The following is a 21,677-nucleotide window of genomic DNA, read 5'->3' on the forward strand; positions in this document are numbered from 1 at the left end:
GAAGAGAGAAAATGTTATTTTAGTGCTAGGAATGTTTGCTTTGTTAAATTCTGAACCCTATTTTAAAATTGGCCTTCCTTGAATTGTGTACAAAAATGACCAAATTTCCAATTTCTGATCACTTTACTGGGTAGTTGAAATCAGTATATGGGCGGTATCTTGTACTCAATCGATAGAACAAAAGGAGTTCTAGCGAAATGGCTATAAGTTTAGTCGACTGGAACAATGGAAATGGCCGAAAGTAGGGCTCAAAGTGTGCAAAATCACCGATGTGTAAATATTACCAAGATCGCTAACTTCGTGAGAGCGTAATTCTGAAGGTTTTCCATCAAATTTCGTACTTTTGGTGTCATTATCATCGGGAAAAGATTCTTTATCATTTCATAAAATAATTTTTTTTTTTCAAATTTCTTTGACACTGAGAGCAAGTTTGAGAGCAGGGGTCTCAACAGTGAAAAGGTTGAAGATGCTGAACAGTTATGGCAACACAGTACAGTATTTGATTATGTGGATATTCATCATAAAATAATTAAGAAACTGAAAATGAACTGTAAATATTCTTTGTATTTTTTTTTCCAACAAACTGGCCATATCCCACCAAAGCAGGGTGACCTTAAAAGAAAAACGAAATTTAAAAAGAAAAACGAAAGTTTTTCTTTTTAAATTTATTAATTTATACAGGAGAAGGGGTTACTAGCTCCTTGCTCCCGGTATTTCAGTCACCTTTTATGACACACACAGCTTTTGGAGTTGACGTGTCAGCGGATGGGTTTATGACAGATAAGGTTAACAATAGAACTGATGAAGAAAAAAAGGCGTGAGGTGCGTTGAGGTATATGTAGAGAAAAAAAAAAAACGTTATCTATGGAGGCAAAGAAGGGAATGTATGAAAGTACACCTACCATCCGACTTACAACTGAGCTTGGTTCAGACTAACCGGTCGTAAGTCAAAACATATGCAAGTCGAACCTTAGTAATGAATATCAGCATCACATTATGTAATGATTTTATTTTATTGTTTTATTTTGGTATTTCATTTTTTACTTTACTTTTTATGCTGTTAGTACTGTATGATTTAAGAGAAACACTGTGTACAAAACAAACAGTTTTTATTTCCAAGAACACTTGCATACAAAACATGGTCGTAAGTCGAGTGGTTGTATGTTGAGCAGGTCGTAAGTTGGATGGTAGGTGAATAGTGGTACCAACACTCTTATATGGGTGTGAAGCTTGGGTTATAAATGCTGCAGCAATAAGGCAGTTGGAGGCAGTGGAAAAAATATGCAGAGAATTCGGAGTGTGGAAATTAGGAGAAGGTGTGGAGTTAATAAAAGTATTAGTCATAGGGCTGAAGAAGAGTTGTTGAGGTGGTTTGGGCATTTAGAAAGAATGGAATAAAGCAGAATGACTTGGAGAGTGTATAAATCTGTAGGGGAAGGAAGGTGGGGTAGGGGTCGTCCTCCATAAGGTTGGAGGAAGGGGGTAAAGGAGGTTTTGTGGGTGAGGGACTTCCAGCAAGCATATGTGAGCATGTTAGATAGGAGTGAATGGAGACGAATGGTTTTTGGGACCTGACAAGCTGTTGAAGTGTGAGTAGGGTAATATTTAGTGAAGGGATTCAGGAAAACCGGTTATTTTTATACAGCCAGAATTGAGTACTGGAAATGGGAAAGTACAATGTCTGCATTTTAAAGGAGAGGTTTGGGATATTGGCAGTTTGGAGGGTATGTTATATATCTTCATATGTATATGCTACTAAACTGTTGTATCTGGGTGCCTCTGCAAAGACAGTGATTATGTATGAGTGAGGTGAAAGTGTTGAATAATGATGAAAGTATTTTCTGTTTGGAGATTTTCTTTCTTTTTGGGTCACCCTGCCTCGGTGGGAGATGGCCGACTTGTTGGTTAAAAAAAAAATGGGGTTCGGATTAAGAATTATTTTCCACTTCCCCATGGAGATAAGAGGAAATAAAGAAGAAAAAACTATTAAGAAAATAGAATAAAACTCAGATGAGTGTGTATATGTAAGCATGTGTAGTGTGACCTAACTGTAAGTAGAAGTAGCAAGACATACCTGTTATCCCATGTGTTCATGAGACAAGAAGAAAAAAAAAAAACAGGATTATCATTATGGAGGTGCTAAACCCATGGGATTCGTATGTCTGGGAAATAGAAAAAGCAATTATGCTTGATGAAAAGAAAAACAAGGCCAATGCCTTGGATCAAAAGCTCTATACTGGCATCAAGGCATTTTTCTTGAGGGATCTCTGTATTAATTAAAACCACAATATATTTTGCTGGAAATTCTGGATAGCGAATATAACATTGTATTATACAGTATTCACAAAAAAAAAAAAAAAGGTTGCTGAACCCACGTGGGCAACTCAGTACTGTACTTACAGGCAACTGCAAATCTTTAAACGAAACTTTGATAAAAGCAGTAAATGTTTTCAATGACACCATGTTCTGTTCACATACTCACAAATTTTGTTTGGTTTATGATCTATCAACTGTATGAATTCCTAAATTAGGGGTTAAACATGTTAAGTATATCTGCAGAGATATGCTTCTTGCATATAATCATATGCTCAACCATAATTATTCAATATTAACTAGATGGCAAGAAGCAGGAAATTTGTTACTAACATAAAAACTAAGAATAATGAGGAAATTCAAATGAGGAAAGAGCATCAAACAGGCCAGCCTCTTAGACATTCATTTAATGGAATAAATACATAACTTTTGAAACCTGTTTATATGTCCAATGGTAGTGAGTGTACAAAGGAGTCTGAGGAAGAGAGAGACCAGAAAACAAAGTAGAATACCATTAATGGAAGAGAGCATGGAAAGAATATGAAGATGAAAGATGGCAGGCAGATGGATTTGTTGACACCTCAATCCCACTTCACAACTTTATTTTGTATACATTCACCCCCCTCCCCCTCCAAGCCTCAAGATTGTGTTTAAATGCCATCAATAATTACATTTCCAGAAATAAATCCTTGGATTTACAAAAGGTACCTAAATTGAGAATATAATCTAGCCTAAGCCTTTCTCCACTGGACATTCAATTTGTTTTACACCAAGAGACACCCATCTTGTAGGTGTTTATGTTAAATTATTCTTGTATATTAAGATGCAGAGATTAAAGGCATCTAAACTCTAGATCACCATAAGTTTTTTCAGAAAGTATCTAGTTTATTGGCTGGATTTTAATGTCTGGCATCTTTGAAGAAACTGCTTATAAATGGCACTTAGGCTCATTAATACATAGGTGGCAAATTCTCTCAAGGTGCTTGTTATTTCCTTGATTTCATCCCCAATATGAGGTTTAATTATTAAATCCTTACAACTCAAGTCTAAAGATAGCCTAAACAGTAAAAAAAAAAAAAAATTATTAAAAACTTGAAATATCAAGTATCTTTTGATGCCCAATAGCACATTATGAACAGAAATGTTATATTTTTATACTAATGAAATTAGAAGACAAAACAGCATTTCACATACATACATACATACCAGTACACACACACACATGCATACACACACACACAGGTAAAAATGCCATTAAGTCCTCATGGTGTAATGCTAGTCAACTCAGTCCTGCAAGAGAATTTTCATAACTGAATTAGTTTGACAGCTAACACCTTCATTCACATAATGATTCATAAAAAACTCGACTATCACCAAGCCTGTCGACGGATATCTCTAAACTGTTGAATGTTAGTTAGGTTCAAAATTCAATGTATCATTTTTCACTAAGTCAAAATTTAGTTTAGTTTAGTTTTAAGTTTGAATATAATACTGACAAGGATGGCTATCACAAATGCATTACTTGACTACCACCTATGAATTAATACCTCTGCCTGCAAGAAATAATTTTTAAAATACAAATGAGCAACAGAAGTACTCTCCATCCAGAATTTACTTAAGTGAAATAAAAGAGAATGAAAGTTAAGAGGATAACACAATTTCATCATTTATAAATTGTGGGAATAGCTCAGCATCGACCACACAGGCAAGTCTGACTGCGCCGGGACCAAGCAGATAAGCAGGTCATCACTCTTAAATTATTTTTGTCCATTTCCAAGTTTTTTGGGCATTCATTGTCTCCAGGTTAACAAAGTACAGTACTTCTGAATGCTAGCAAGCTGCCTCGTCAAGCATCCAATTTCATTAAATAGAGATATCCCAGTGACACTCTTATTTAACCATGAATATCACATTGTTTTTTGTTTGTTTTTTTGTTGTATGGATCCAATCACTATTAAAAGTTTCAATCGTTTCCACTGGTAACAATAGCTAGAAGCAGCAGTTAATAGTAACCTGCCGAATGGAGTACCCAGCAAACTGATTGTTTCTTATTCCAGGTTAATCTCAGCGCTCGTGGCAACGGTCAGAAGCTACAGTTGCACGTTTGCCGTTCCCAGCAATATGAGGGTGAAAAGAGCATCTGCAGAGAGAGCATGGGAATAAGGAGAGCGGATGTGGACTGGATGATCCTTAGGCTCATGTGATCCTTTTCCCTCACCCTTCATGGCCGCACATCTGTATCTCTTATAAAGGAAGGTTTCACAGCCTTGGCTATGCTCCAGTATATAACCTACTCTTCATGCCACATATGAGTAGATTTTCCTGTAAGAAAAAGACATTCATGAGCAAAAATATAGAAAACAATAAGTTTTTAAAAATCTTTTAAGGTTTAATATTTGTCAAATATAGCTAACTGACCTATCTTCTGGAGTGCGGGCCAAATATTCTCGCTCAATGAGGCTTTCAATTCTTTTCTTGATAAGTATTGGGGACGGTAAGAAGCGGGACTTGAGCTGATCTGTTACTTCAGCCACCAAGTTATTATGCTGAAGAAAGGTAAAGACCATAAATTAAACAAGAGAAATGACCAATATTTCAGCTTTCTCATAACAATTTCAAGTATTCACGAAAATTTATACAATAACAAAGTTCTGCCAAAGGAGGAGAAGCAAATTAAATTTACTAACTGTCATTCGCCGGCGGGCCTTCATGATCCTGACAATAGCAGCCTCAATTTCATGTTTTCGATCTTCATCAACTTTACTTCGGGTCTCTTTCCTCTCTGGTTCACTCTCACCCTTAGCCGCCACAGCTTGAATCTTAACTCTGCAAATAAAAACTTTTAACTAAATGAAAGAAGTCTTTGCTCCTATTTGTTACCTTTCTTTGTTTTTCAACAAATCGGCCGTATCCCACCAAGGTAGGGTGACCAAAAAAGAAAAACTAAAGTTTTTCTTTTTAAATTCAGTAATTTAGACAGGAGGGGTTATTAGCACCTTGCTCCCTATTTGTCACATACTTCTTAAAAATAAAATGCAAAATTGCCATGTACAGACTTCCTGTATACCTCTGATGAAGCACATCAACATATTTTAAATGTGCTCAATTACCTATACCCCACTTGTCAACACTATATAAAACAATGTTCCTCTCATAATGGGCTTCCACTGCTGCACATAATCTAGCATCATACTTGTGACTGTATCTCCTGTAGAATGCCTATCTTGCTGCAACTTGCCATATACAAATATTTTTTTACCTTCATTACAACAAAATGTTTTAACCATCCACATTAATTTTAATTTTAATTACTGGGAAACACTAAACCCATCAGGGGTCACACAGTGCTAAGGCGACATTCAGGTTCAATCCACAGAAGGGGAGGATAAGTCCACTTCCTTGGATCAAGAGCCCCTCAGTGGCATCACCCCCCCCTGAGGGGGTCTAGTAGCCACAGCTTTGCTAAATATTATACCCAGGCTCTTATGTATATTTACTAGTTCTAATCAATATCTTTCCAGATTGTATTAATGTTGGTAGAATTATTGACATTAAGTGAGGATAGACTGTATTGGTCTTTTCTGAAATTTAATGCAATCACTTTATACTCTCACCCCCTTTCTTAAAACCACCGTGATCTTCTGCAATTATACTGTCTTTTTCCAAATACTCTTTTGAAAACAATTCTGTCATTCACTTGGCCTGGTTTACTCCACTGATTTATTACCTTTTAATTCTTAAAAAATTTCACATGATTGATGTCAAGCCTATTTGTACTTTGAAATTGCCAGTAAGTTTTTTTTTAAGACAATCTAAATGTACTAACTAATTACAGTAGCTGTCTGGAAAGATACTGTAAAGTAAAAGGACACAAGTACAACTAATGTGACATTTTATTGTGGCAACGTTTTGCTCTCCAGGAGCTTTATCAAGCCGTTACAAACTATGCATGGACACACAGGGTATATATATAGGCACTAGTATTACACCTCCCTCTGAGCCTACATATACATCCTCTGTGTCCATGTATTGTTTGTAATGGCTTGATAAAGCTCCTGGAGAGCGAAACGTTGCCACAATAAAATGTCACATTAGTTGCACTTGTGTCCTTTTACTTTACAATATCTTTCCAGACAGCTACTGTAATTAGTACATTTAGATTGTCTTAAAAAAAAACTTACTGGCAATTTCAAAGTACAAATAGGCTTGACATCAAGCATGTGAAATTTTTTAAGAATTACAAGGTAATAAATCAGCGGAGTAAACCAGGCCAAGTGAATGACAGAATTGTTTTCAAAATAGTATTTGGAAAAAGACAGTATGATTGCAGAAGATCAAGGTGGTTTTAAGAAAGGGGGTGAGAGTATAAAATGATTGCATTAAATTTCAGAAAAGACCAATACAGCCTATGCTCACTTAGCGACGTACTCGTTTACCGACCACTCGGACTTACGACTAGCTCTCCAACCAGTATGCAAACCTTAATACTGAATATTTAACAGAGCTGATTTCCTCTATTCTGTTTATTACAGTATACAGTACATTACTACTACTACTTCTTTCAATAAACCAGCTGTATCCCACTGAGGCAGGGTGGCCCAAAAAGAAAAACAACTTTTTTTAAATTTAGCAATTTATACAGGAGAAGGGGCTACTAGTCCCTTGCTCCCGGCATTTTAGTTGCCTTTTACAACACGCATGGCTTATGGAGAAAGAATTCTGTTCCATTTTCCATTGGAGATAAGAGGAAATAAACAAGAACAAGAACCAATCCACTCAGGGAGGTACTACTGTCCTACCAAGTGAGTGTAAAACAGAAGTCTGTACTTGTTTTATGTAATCAGTCCATCACCCTTGAAGACGTCTTCAAGGGTGATGGACTGATTACATCGTCCTCACATCTCTTCTGCTTCTACCAACTTTTCTGTACTTGGCCGAAGAAGCCTACTGTGTAGGCGAAACATTTCGAAATAAAGATACTGTTGTATATGCGTTTTACCTAACAACCTGTCAGTATTTTATAACACTTTAATATTCAAGAACTATTAATAGAAGAAAACCCAGAGAGGTGTGTATATATATGCTTGTACACGTATGTGAAGTGTGACTTAAGTGAAGTAGAAGTAGAAAGACATACCTAAAATCTTGCATGTTTATGAGACAGAGAAAAGACACCAGCAATCCTACCATCATGCAAAACAAGTACAAGCTTTCGTAATGCACTCACTTGGCAGGACAGTAGTACCTTCTTGAGATTAATTTAGGGAATGTGTAGACAAAAAGAATATTTTCCAATAAAATAGGTCTTACACAGGAATGCATGGTACAGTATCGCCATGATTGTTTTATATATTTTTAGATGAGATTATATACAGCCTCTCCTTACTTAACGACAGAGTTCCGTTCCTAAGACCACGTCATTAAACAAATTTGTTGCTAAGTGAGGAGCATATTATAATGGTAGTGGGTTTGTGTCAACCATCTTTGATATTTGTAGATGAATGGTTCATAGAACCGACATGTTGATAAATTATACACGTGTCTAATTTATCAACATGTCGGTTCTATGAACCATTCATCTACAAACCTGTCAGACACTGCAACTTCTTGGGATCTTAATACTTGGGAATTCTTCGCTTGCCTAATTCTTGGGCATGACCTACTTCCACATTGAACAAATGTGACACCGCCTATGACTGCTGCACCTCTCCTACCAACGGTTTATAAGCTCCTTCTCCGCATGTATGCCGTATTCTATTCAAGATTGATGGACTGACCACATCGACTCAAGGTTGAGGGACTGATTACCTCATTCTACTCCTGTTCTTCAAGATTCTCCTTTGTATGGACTGATGAAGCCACTGTGTGGCAAAACGTTTCCTCAATAAAGATACCCAAGAGTTGCACGTGTCTAATTTATCAACATGTCGGTTCTATGAACCATTCATCTACAAACCTGTCAGACACTGCAACTTCTTGGGATCTTAATACTTGGGAATTCTTCGCTTGCCTAATTCTTGGGCACGACCTAATTCCACATTGAACAAATGTGACACCGCCTATGACTGCCTATGACTGCTGCACCTCTCCTACCAACGGTTTATAAGCTCCTTCTCCGCACGTATGCCGTATTCTATTCAAGATTGATGGACTGACCACATCGACTCAAGGTTGAGGGACTGATTACCTCATTCTACTCCTGTTCTTCAAGATTCTCCTTTGTATGGACTGATGAAGCCACTGTGTGGCGAAACGTTTCCTCAATAAAGATACCCAAGAGTTGCACATGTGTCTAATTCATCTTTGATATTGTTTGAATGTCACTTTTGCACCATTTATAACATTTCTGGTATATTTTTAAATGTTTATACAGTTGTGTACTGAATATTGAAATAAACAGAATAGAGGAAATCAGCTCTAATATACAGTGGAACCTGTGCTTGCAAGCGCATCCATGTGAGAGTTTTTCCAAATACGAGCAGTTGATGGGTTGACTTTTTGCTTCCATACGCTAACAAAATTTCCATAAGCAAGCAGACCTCAAGGCAGGTTCCTTGATGCTGGTAAGGGACTCTTGCTCTTGATCTAGGGAATTGTATCTCATTTGTTTGTTGGACTATCTTACTGAAACTTGGGCAATGTATGATGGAAAGATGCTTCTTAACGTACACCAAAAATGAAAGAAATCGGAGCATAAATAATGGAGTTCACTTCTCAGCAATTAGCCACCCCTTTTAAGATATTTTTTGTATGGTTTTTATGGTTGTATTCTCATTTTTTTGTCTCATTTGATAGAATGGAAGATATATTACAGAAATGGATATGATTTTGATTGCTTTCACGATGAAAAGTACCTTGAAATTGAGCTCAACGAGGGAGAAATGCTAGTTTGCTTGACTATGTTCAAGAGTAAACATATGACGTCACTGTACATTCCAATATGCAGTCGTGAATGGGTTGACATTATTTATACAATTATTGCAATAAGGCATAACAGTAAATCTTATATTTTTTGTGTGAATAAAAATTACAAATTATTTATACTGAATAATAATAATAATAAAAATAATAATAATAATAATAATAATAATAATAATAATATACGTATAATAATAATAATCCTAGGTAGTAGGTTGGTAGACAGCAACCGCCCAGGGAGGTACTACCGTCCTGCCAAGTGAGTGTAAAACGAAAGCCTGTAATTGTTTTACATGATGGTAGGATTGCTGGTGTCCTTTTTTCTGTCTCATGAACATGCAAAATTTCAGGTACGTCTTGCTACTTCTACTTACACTCAGGTCACACTACACATACATGTACAAGCGTATATATACATACCCCTCTGGGTTTTCTTCTATTTTCTTTCTAGTTCTTGTTCTTGTTTATTTCCTCTTATCTCCATGGGGAAGTGGAACAGAATTCTTCCTCCGTAGGCCATGCGTGTTGTAAGAGGCGACTAAAATGCCGGGAGCAAGGGGCTAGTAACACCTTCTCCTGTATATATTACTAAATTTGAAAGGAGAAACTTTGGTTTTTTCTTTTGGGCCACCCCGCCTCGGTGGGATACGGCCGGTGTGTTGAAAGAAAGAATAATAATAATACGTATAATAACAGTATAATACAATACAATAATAATATACGTATAATAATAACATATATATAATAATAATGTACTACATAATAATAATTATAATAACAGACGGCTTCAAAAGGCCATCACTTGATGGCAGTGTTTACCACAGCAAAGAGGGAGCAGTTGTGGCCGCCTCCTCCTGTTACATAATGACATATTTTATTCATTCTAGAGTATATATCAAGTTTCTATGTTATTTATATTGTTTATTATTTCATATTAGATGAACTGTGATAGATAAATAAGCCGTAGAGCTGATGATAGTGAAATATTCAAGGAGTATTTTATCCTGTCTCCAGACAAACTCTCGTCGTCGGCCGCTGCCACCGCCACACATATAATGACGTATTTTATTCATTCTAGAGTATATATCAGGTTTCTATGATATTTATATTATTTGTTATGCCATATTAGATGAACTGTGATAGATTAATAAGCCGTATAGATGATATTAGCGAAATTATTCAAGAAGTATTTTGTCCGGTGTCCAGACAAACTGTCGTCCACCGCCAACACCGCCCATACTGCTACATGAATTACATATTTTATTCATTTTAGATTATATATCAAGTTTCTATGTTATTTATATTGTTTATTATGTCATATTAGATCAAGTGAGATAGATAAATAAGCCGTAAAGTTGATATTAGCGAAATCATTGAAGTACAGAATTCCACTGGAATGGATTAATTGCATTTCAATTAATTTAAATGAGAAAAACTGACTCTGCAAATGAGCAAATCCAGTTGCAAGCAAGGTCATGGAATGGATTAAACTCACAAGCAGAGGTTCCATTGTACATTATTTAGGTATAAATACTGGTCAGAGAGCCTGTCGTAAGTCCAATGTGTCAGTAAACGAGTACGTCACTAAGTGAGGAGAGGCTGTATAGTGAATGCTAGTGTTAGGTATATGTAAGCCCATTAAATATAATGGTGATACTGAATGAGAATTATCAAGGTTATTGTAATTACCTAATATAATTACCTAATCAAGTATGCAAGGTAGGAACGAAGAGATTAGCTGTTGGCCCTACTTTTTAACTTTTAATTGACATTCAGAAGCAAAGTTACAGGAGCTAATGACAGCGTTTGAAAGTGTGTGCTCGCCTATATGTACTCACTTATATGTGGTTGCAGGGGTAGAGTCTTAGCGTCTGGCCCCATTTCTCAATCTGCCACTTACTAGATTCACTTCTTCCTGACCTCATGGGCCCTATTGTACCTGCTCTTAAAGCTATGTATGGAGAATCCTCTACTTCCTCACCAAGATCATTCTACTTTCCAACCACCCTGAGAGTTAAGAAATATTTCCTGACATCCCTTTTGCTCAACTGTCTAACTTTTAGGTGTGTCCCAGAGTTCCCATTTCTCACCTCTTGAACAGCCTATCCCTGTCTACCATATTAATTACCCTGAGTAAAATTTTGTGTGCTACTATTATGTCTTCCCTCCTTCTTCTGTCCTCTAAAACTCATTCTGACAAATCTTGTTTGGGTTTCTGGTCATCATCTTATCACTGGTGCCATGTTTGGGAGACTACTTTCTCTTGCCTATGTATTGGACACACATCTTACTCATGGGTATCTTATGGAGAAAGCTCTGCAATGCTCTGTGAGAATTGTTAATGCCACTGTCAGCCCACCATCTCTTCTCACCCTTGTCTGTTCATTTCCAGTAAATTTGCTCAATTCTTTGCTCTTATCTGTCCTTTGCTTACTATAATTTTTCCATGCTCTTAAGCTTCTCTCTCTCTTTTTTTTTTTTACCTAGGTGTATCTTTAGTTATACCAAGTGTTCTCATCATTCCTATTTCCCATCCTTTATCTAGGTATGAAGTTTTCCTCTGCTTCCTGGCACTTCCCAACTAAGTACAGTTCTTCATCATCTCATCCACAGGCTTTTCCTCCAGCTGTGTGCGAGTGTTATGAGGAGGGAAGAGAGGGGTGTCTGAAGTGAAGTAGAATAAGGAATACAGGAAGGTAAAAATGTAAGGAAGATGAGTATCTAATTTGACTAGCATTTTTATTCCCATTATTTTATTTGTTTGTTATCTGAGTGATCTCAGTACTGCAATCACAACGTACTTTGCTTTTTTATCGAGTGACGGGTCTACCAGCTAAATTTCACCAAGTGTCCCAGTTTTTGGCTTTAAAAAATGGGATCCCTAATAGTATACCACATCAGACAAAGCTGCTACTTTAAGACTGATTTAGTTACATGAATCACAAAAGGAATAACTATACCTGTACAATTTGGATGTGAAAGAATCATTAACAGTAAACTCATGAGAGGACTCCATCTCTTTAGTTTTAGGAGTCTTGAGCAAAACTCTTTGGGCTGGCTTGCCAAGCGCTAGAGACTGTAACGCTCTAACAAGGTCTCTGTCAGGGATGTCTGTTTCATTTTGTATCTCCTGTGAAAGAGAAAAAAAGCCGATTATGATTCCATGTTCACCATTAAAGGAAGAGATAACTCATAGATTCACCTAGTCCTTTAGTGGATTCATAAATAAAAGCCAAAAGATTACTCATTTGGCTACTGCCGGCATAACATTTGAAATTTGAAGCCTATTTAGACCATAACCTAGACACTATACAGTGGACCCCCGCATAACGATTACCTCCAAATGTGACCAATTATGTAAGTGTATTTATGTAAGTGCGTTTGTACGTGTATGTTTGGGGGTCTGAAATGGACTAATCTACTTCACAATATTCCTTATGGGAAAAAATTCGGTCAGTACTGGCACCTGAACATACTACTGGAATGAAAAAAGTTCGTTAACCGGGGGTTCACTGTATTTAAAATATGCAACAGTGGCACAATTAGCCTTGATGGAGACAATGGCAATATCCTGAGAGATGATGAAAAACACAAATGCAAAGAAGTCCTTTATTTCTATACAGGTTCACCCAATCCTTTTTTTTCAAGTACTTTAGCTTGAAAAGGCCCAGAATTGGGTGAAGCCTCGTACAAATTGAGTTCCTCTACATTTGTATATATTAAATTTTATTTCTTATGCAATAAAAGTTAATGAAAACTGTTGTCATACATTTGTTAGAGGACACACAAAGGTGCCACAGTTTTAATGCAATTATTAACTCAACCACTGTGGATGACATAGAGTTAATTTACATGTCATCTGTTTAAAATTTTAATGCTGTTAACTGTTCAGTTTTTGCATTATTAAAGCCTTATCAATACTTCTCAAATTAAATAAAAAATATTGACAAGTTTCTTTAATACCATGAAAACAGCATTAAAATTTTAAACAGAAGACTTGAGTAAATTGCTTAACTTATACAGTGGACCCCCGCCTTACGATCAGCTCCCAACTCGAACAATTATGTAAGTGCTTTTGTACGTGTATTTTTGGAGGTCTGAAACGGACTAATCTAATTTACAATATTCCTTATGGGAACAAATTCATTTGGTAACGGCACCCGAACAGACTTCTGGAATGAATTAATATTGTAAGTCGGGGGTCCACTGTACTACACTAATTACTCCTCAAAATCAATCCTTGCAAACAGGCGATTTCTTGATGAGAGGCAACACATTGACATGTATGAGTATAACGAGAATATGAAGACCAATTTTCCACTGGGGCTGTTTTACTCAGGGTTGGGCTTCATCGAGTCTTGCAGAAGATACTTTTATGCACATTTATATACTCAGAGAGTGAGATAAGAGCAATAAAGAAATATGCATCAGATGCTGATGATGCAGACACCAAGCACTGTAGTTGGCCAGAGTCTGGGAGCTTTCAGTGCAGTAAATCCCGTAGTACACTTTATCTCATATGGGACATGTGGCATGCACAGAGTGAAAAGACTGGTGTTCCTGGCATGTGCAGCACATTCAGCTCCTACAAGGTATTCTTCCTGTATTCAATGCATGCCATACAAATCACTATCTACATGTTATCCAAGCCAGCTAGAAGCATAGTTTGCCATAGCCTTCCAGGGTGTTAACCAGGTGCCCTAACATAGATGTGGTTAACTACATACTGTGACTTTGTGACATTTCAATGGAAAAGTTGGTGGCCTGCAAAAGGTTACCTTGCTTCTAGGACCACCTCAGACCACCAGACTCTGATGCTTCAGATCTATCTCTGTATGGGCGAATCATAGCTGTTGTAGCAAAGCTCTCATTTTCACTCTCTTCAAAACTCTACTCATTACTAGGTCCAACTTGTCAATAAACTTTGTACATAGTTGTATATAAGCGTACATACACTCTGGTGTTATGAATATATGTTAAAGCAATATCATACTATTATGTATATTTCACTCTTCACTTTTGATTGCTCTTTAATTGTGAAAAGAACTTCACTGTGATAGAAAACATCCAGCCTGTAATCAAACTGCAGTGCTCCACCACTCACATTATAACAGCACCCAACATATGATTCCTTGTTCTCATCTCTCTTACCATGTGCAAAAAATAGAATCCCATATACAATTTGTTAGGGCACAACCCTGAATGAAATGCATTGCCCAAGAAGCTTTTCCTGTGTGCTGTCTTTATACCCATATGCTTTCTTCAATGAACTTGACATTTTACATTCAATATCCCTTAAAAATCTATTCAAAGTAACCTATGAAAATAAATTCCTTACTTTTATCATATCCATGCCATTTGAATACATCTTTTGCTGGATTAAAAATCCTTCACAATACATTAGTTTTAACTCCCATTGCTATATTAGCTACATTTATTAACTATGTTATGAGACATTGGTCTGCCTACGAGTGAATATTCTTCTACCAAGTGTACAAGTACCTGGTCACTTCAGCATGGAAGATTCCTTTTAAAAAATACAGCAAGTCCTTGATTTACAAACATATTGAGAATCTTATGTATTGTGTATAAATATCATTAAGAGTGGTGAAGCAATGTAATAAGAGAGCAAATGAGAGAGTGGGTGGGATATTATCAACAAATTTTGTTGAAAATAAGAAGTTTTGGAGTGAGATTAATAAGTTGAGGAAACCTGGGGAAAGAATGGATTTGACAGTTAAAAACAGGAGAGGAGAGTCATTAAATGGAGAGTTAGAAGTATCGGGAAGATGGAGGGAATATTTTGAGGAAGTGCTAAATGCTGATGAAGATAGGGAAACTGTAATTTCGAGTGTAAGGCAAGGAGGAATAACATCTTATAGGAGTGAGGAAGAGCCAGTTGTGAGTATGGGAGAAGCTCATGAGGCAGTGGGTAAAATGAAAGGTGGTAAAGCAGTTGGGATTGATGGAATAGAGATAGAAATGTTAAAAGCAGGTGGGGATATAGTTTTGGAGTAGTTTGTACTTTTATTTAATAAATGTATGGAAGAGGGTAAGGTACCTAGGAAGTGGCAGAGAGAGAGCATAGTTCCATTGTATAAAGGCAACGGTGACAAAAGAGTGCAAAAATTATAGGGGAAGAAGTCTGTTGAGTTCTAGGTAGTAGGTTGGTAGACAGCAACCACCCAGGGAGGTACTACCTTCCTGCCAAGTGAGTGTAAAATAGAAACCTGTAATTGTTTTACATGATGGTAGGATTGCTGGTGTCTTTTTTCTGTCTCATAAACGTGCAATATTTCAGGTACATCTTGATACTTCTACTTACACTTAGGTCACACTACACATACATGTACAAGCATATATATACACATCCCTCTGGGTTTTCGCTATTTTCTTTCTGGTTCTTGTTCTTATTTATTTCCTCTTATTTCCATGGGGAAGTGGAACAGAATTCTTCCTCCGTAAGCCATGCGTATTGTAAGAAGCAACTAAAATGCTGGGGGCAAGGGACTAGTAACCCCTTCTCTTATATAAATTACTAAATTTAAAAAGAGAAACTTTCGTTTTTCTTTTTGGGCCACCCTGCCTCGGTGGGATACGACTGGTTTGTTGAAAGAAAAGAAGTAGAAGTCTGTTGAGTATACCTGGTAAACTGTATTTTTTTTATTATTATTATCACACAGGCCGATTCCCACCAAGGCAGGGTGGCCCGAAAAAGAAAAACTTTCACCATCATTCACTCCATCACTGTCTTGCCAGAAGGGTGCTTTACACTACAGTTTTTAAACTGCAACATTAACACCCCTCCTTCAGAGTGCAGGCACTGTACTTCCCATCTCCAGGACTCAAGTCCGGCCTGCCGGTTTCCCTGAACCCCTTCATAAATGTTACTTTGCTCAGACTCCAACAGCACGTCAAGTATTAAAAACCATTCGTCTCCATTCACTCCTATCAAACACGCTCACACATGCCTGCTGGAAGTCCAAGCCCCTCGCACACAAAACCTCCTTTACCCCCTCCCTCCAACCTTTCCTAGGCCGACCCCTACCCCGCCTTCCTTCCACTACAGACTGATACACTCTTGAAGTCATTCTGTTTCGCTCCATTCTCTCTACATGGCCGAACCACCTCAACAACCCTTCCTTAGCCCTCTGGACAACAGTTTTGGTAATCCCGCACCTCCTCCTAACTTCCAAACTACGAATTCTCTGCATTATATTCACACCACACATTGCCCTCAGACTGTATGGCATAGTTATTATTGAAAGAATTAAGAGTAAGACGGAGAATAGGATAGCAGATGAACAAGGAGGCTTTAGGAAAGGTAGGGGGTGTGTGGACCAGGTGTTTACAGTGAAACATATAAGTGAACAGTATTTAGATAAGGCTAAAGAGGTCTTTGTGGCATTTATGGATTTGGAAAAGGCGTATGACAGGGTGGATAGGGGGGCAATGTGGCAGATGTTGCAAGTGTATGGTGTAGGAGGTAGGTTACTGAAAGCAGTGAAGAGTTTTTACGAGGATAGTGAGGCTCAAGTTAGAGTATGTAGGAAAGAGGGAAATTTTTTCCCAGTAAAAGTAGGCCTTAGACAAGGATGTGTGATGTCACCGTGGTTGTTTAATATATTTATAGATGGGGTTGTAAGAGAAGTAAATGCGAGGGTCTTGGCAAGAGGCGTGGAGTTAAAAGATAAAGAATCACACACAAAGTGGGAGTTGTCACAGCTGCTCTTTGCTGATGACACTGTGCTTTTGGGAGATTCTGAAGAGAAGCTGCAGAGATTGGTAGATGAATTTGGTAGGGTGTGCAAAAGAAGAAAATTAAAGGTGAATACAGGAAAGAGTAAGGTTATGAGGATAACAAAAAGATTAGGTGATGAAAGATTGAATATCAGATTGGAGGGAGAGAGTATGGAGGAGGTGAACGTATTCAGATATTTGGGAGTGGACGTGTCAGCGGATGGGTCTATGAAAGATGAGGTGAATCATAGAATTGATGAGGGAAAAAGAGTGAGTGGTGCACTTAGGAGTCTGTGGAGACAAAGAACTTTGTCCTTAGAGGCAAAGAGGGGAATGTATGAGAGTATAGTTTTACCAACGCTCTTATATGGGTGTGAAGCGTGGGTGATGAATGTTGCAGCGAGGAGAAGGCTGGAGGCAGTGGAGATGTCATGTCTGAGGGCAATGTGTGGTGTGAATATAATGCAGAGAATTCGTAGTTTGGAAGTTAGGAGGAGGTGCGGGATTACCAAAACTGTTGTCCAGAGGGCTGAGGAAGGGTTGTTGAGGTGGTTCGGACATGTAGAGAGAATGGAGCGAAACAGAATGACTTCAAGAGTGTATCAGTCTGTAGTGGAAGGAAGGCGGGGTAGGGGTCGGCCTAGGAAGGGTTGGAGGGAGAGGGTAAAGGAGGTTTTGTGTGCGAGGGGCTTGGACTTCCAGCAGGCATGCGTGAGCATGTTTGATAGGAGTGAATGGAGACAAATGGTTTTTAATACTTGACGTGCTGTTGGAGTGTGAGCAAAGTAACATTTATGAAGGGATTCAGGGAAACCGGCAGGCCGGACTTGAGTCCTGGAGATGGGAAGTACAGTGCCTGCACTCTGAAGGAGGGGTGTTAATGTTGCAGTTTAAAAACTGTAGTGTAAAGCACCCTTCTGGCAAGACAGTGATGGAGTGAATGATGGTGAAAGTTTTTCTTTTTCGGGCCACCCTGCCTTGGTGGGAATCGGCCAGTGTGATAATAATAATAATAATAATAATAATAATAATAATAATATATATATAGATAGATAGATAGATATATATATATATATATATATATATATATATATATATATATATATATATATATATATATATATATATATATATATATATGTATATTATATATATATATATGTATATTATATATATATATATATATATATATATGTATATTATATATATATATATATATATATATATTTTTTTTTTTTTTTTTTTTTTTTTTTTTCAACAAGTCGGCCGTCTCCCACCGAGGCAGGGTGACCCAAAAAAAAAGAAAGTAAATCCCCAAAAAGAAAATACTTTCATCATCATTCAACACTTTCACCACACTCACACATTATCACTGCTTTTGCAGAGGTGCTCAGAATACAACAGTTTAGAAGCATATACGTATAGAGATACACAACATATCCCTCCAAACTGCCAATATCCCAAACCCCTCCTTTAAAGTGCAGGCATTGTACTTCCCATTTCCAGGACTTAAGTACGACTATATGAAAATAACCGGTTTCCCTGAATCCCTTCACTAAATATTACCCTGCTCACACTCCAAGAGATCGTCAGGTCCCAAGTATCATTCGTCTCCATTCACTCCTATCTAACACGCTCATGCACGCTTGCTGGAAGTCCAAGCCCCTCACCCACAAAACCTCCTTTACCCCCTCTTTCCAACCCTTTCGAGGACGACCCCTACCCCTCTTTCCTTCCCCTATAGATTTATATGCTTTCCATGTCATTCTACTTTGATCCATTCTCTCTAAATGACCAAACCACCTCAACAACCCCTCTTCTGCCCTCTGACTAATGCTTTTATTAACTCCACACCTTCTCCTAATTTCCACACTCCGAATTTTCTGCATAATATTTACACCACACATTGCCCTTAGACAGGACATCTCCACTGCCTCCAACCGTCTCCTCGCTGCTGCATTTACCACCCAAGCTTCACATCCATATAAGAGTGTTGGTACTACTATACTTTCATACATTCCCTTCTTTGCCTCCATAGATAACGTTTTTTGACTCCACATATACCTCAACGCACCACTCACCTTTTTTCCCTCATCAATTCTATGATTAACCAAAAAGAAAATACTTTCATCATCATTCAACACTTTCACCACACTCACACATTATCACTGTTTTTGCAGAAGGTGCTCAGAATACAACAGTTTAGAAGTATACACATATAAAGATACACAACATACCCCTCCAAACTGCCAATATCCCAAACCCCTCCTTTAAAGTGCAGGCATTGTACTTCCCATTTCCAGGACTCAAGTCCGACTATATGAAAATAACCGGTTTCCCTGAATCCCTTCACTAAATATTACCCTGCTCACACTCCAACAGATCGTCAGGTCCCAAGTATCATTCGTCTCCATTCACTCCTATCTAACACGCTCATGCACGCTTGCTGGAAGTCCAAGCCCCTCACCCACAAAACCTCCTTTACCCCCTCTTTCCAACCCTTTCGAGGACGACCCCTACCCCTCTTTCCTTCCCCTACAGATTTATATGCTTTCCATGTCATTCTACTTTGATCCATTCTCTCTAAATGACCAAACCACCTCAACAACCCCTCTTCTGCCCTCTGACTAATGCTTTTATTAACTCCACACCTTCTCCTAATTTCCACACTCCGAATTTTCTGCATAACATTTACACCACACATTGCCCTTAGACAGGACATCTCCACTACCTCCAACTGCCTCCTCCCTGCTGCATTCACAACCCAAGCTTCACACCCATATAAGAGTGTTGGTACTACTATACTTTCATACATTCCCTTCTTTGCCTCCATAGATAACATTTTTTGACTCCACATATACCTCAACGCACCACTCACCTTTTTTCCTTCATCAATTCTATGATTAACCTCATCCTTCATAAATCCATCTGCCGACACGTCAACTCCCAAGTATCTGAAAACATTCACTTCTTCCATACTCCTCCTCCCCAATTTGATATCCAATTTTTCTTTATCTAAATCATTTGATACCCTCATCACCTTACTCTTTTCTATGTTCACTTTCAACTTTCTACCTTTACACACACTCCCAAACTCATCCACTAACCTTTGCAATTTTTTTTTAGACTCTCCCATAAGCACAGTATCATCAGCAAAAAGTAACTGTGTCAATTCCCATTTTGTATTTGATTCCCCATAATTTAATCCCACCCCTCTCCCGAACACCCTAGCATTTACTTCTTTTACGACCCCATCTATAAATATATTAAACAACCATGGTGACATTACACATCCCTGTCTAAGACCTACTTTTACCGGGAAGTATTCTCCCTCTCTTCTACACACCCTAACCTGAGCCTCACTATCCTCATAAAAACTCTTTACAGCATTCAGTAACTTACCACCTATTCCATATACTTGCAACATCTGCCACATTGCTCCGCTATCCACTCTATCATATGCCTTTTCTAAATCCATAAATGCAATAAAAACTTCCCTACCTTTATCTAAATACTGTTCACATATATGCTTCAATGTAAACACTTGATCTACACATCCCCTACCGACTCTGAAACCTCCTTGCTCATCAGCAATCCTACATTCTGTCTTACCGCTAATTCTTTCAATAATAACCCTACCGTACACTTTTCCTGGTATACTCAATAAACTTATTCCTCTATAATTTTTACAATCTCTCTTGTCCCCCTTCCCTTTATATAAAGGGACTATACATGCTCTCCGCCAATCCCTAGGTACCTTCCCCTCTTTCATACATTTATTAAACAAAAGTACCAACCACTCCAACATTACATCCCCCCTTGCTTTTAACATTTCTGTCATGATCCCATCAGTTCCAGCTGCTTTACCCCATTTCATTCTACGTAATGCCTCACGTACCTCCCCCACACTTACATTCTGCTCTTCTTCACCCCTAAAAGATGGTATACCTCCCTGGCCAGTGCATGAAATTACCGCCTCCCTTTCTTCCTCAACATTTAAAAGTTCCTCAAAATATTCTCGCCATCTACCTAATACCTCCCTCTCCCCATCTACTAACTCCTCTACTCTGTTTTTAGCTGACAAATCCATTCGTTCCCTAGGCTTTCTTAACTTGTTTAACTCACTCCAAATTTTTTTCTTATTTTCATTAAAATTTCTTGACAGTGCCTCTCCCATTCTATCATCTGCTCTCCTTTTGCACTCTCTCACCACTCTCTTCACTTTTCTTTTACTCTCCATATACTCTGCTCTTCTTATAACACTTTTGCTTTGTAAAAACCTCTCATAAGCTAACTTTTTCTCTTTTATCACACCCTTTACTTCATCATTCTACCAATCACTCCTCTTTCCTCCTGCCCCCACCCTCCTATAACCACAAACTTCTGCCCCACATTCTAATACTGCATTTTTAAAACTCATCCAACCCTCTTCAACCCCCCCACTACTCATTTTTGCACTAGCCCACCTTTCTGCCAATAGTCGTTTATATCTCACCTGAACTTCCTCCTCCCTTAGTTTATACACTTTCACTTCCCTCCTACTTGTTGTTGCCACCTTCCTCTTGTCCCATCTACCTCTTACTCTAACTGTAGCTACAACTAAATAATGATCCGATATATCAGTTGCCCCTCTATAAACATGTACATCCTGGAGCCTACCCATCAATCTTTTATCCACCAATACATAATCTAACAAACTACTTTCA

The 21,677-nt window shown here is 37.9% G+C and overlaps 1 protein-coding gene across 1 annotated transcript in view; it reads right to left on the minus strand.

Annotated features, from left to right (window-relative positions):
- Nucleotides 1-2,704: 2,704 nt before the first annotated feature.
- Nucleotides 2,705-21,677, minus strand: part of Cul3 (cullin 3) — a 59,824-nt gene continuing 40,851 nt past the window's right edge. The window contains exons 11-14 of the mRNA XM_070086640.1: nucleotides 12,192-12,361; nucleotides 5,001-5,139; nucleotides 4,732-4,859; nucleotides 2,705-4,635 (exon numbers count right to left, since the gene is read on the minus strand). Of these exons, the coding sequence (XP_069942741.1) occupies nucleotides 4,611-4,635; nucleotides 4,732-4,859; nucleotides 5,001-5,139; nucleotides 12,192-12,361 (462 nt within the window). The 3' untranslated portion in view covers nucleotides 2,705-4,610. The remainder of the gene's footprint in view (nucleotides 4,636-4,731; nucleotides 4,860-5,000; nucleotides 5,140-12,191; nucleotides 12,362-21,677) is intronic.

Source organism: Cherax quadricarinatus, chromosome 19, assembly GCF_038502225.1.
Source record: "Cherax quadricarinatus isolate ZL_2023a chromosome 19, ASM3850222v1, whole genome shotgun sequence".
Lineage (NCBI taxonomy): Eukaryota > Metazoa > Arthropoda > Malacostraca > Decapoda > Parastacidae > Cherax > Cherax quadricarinatus.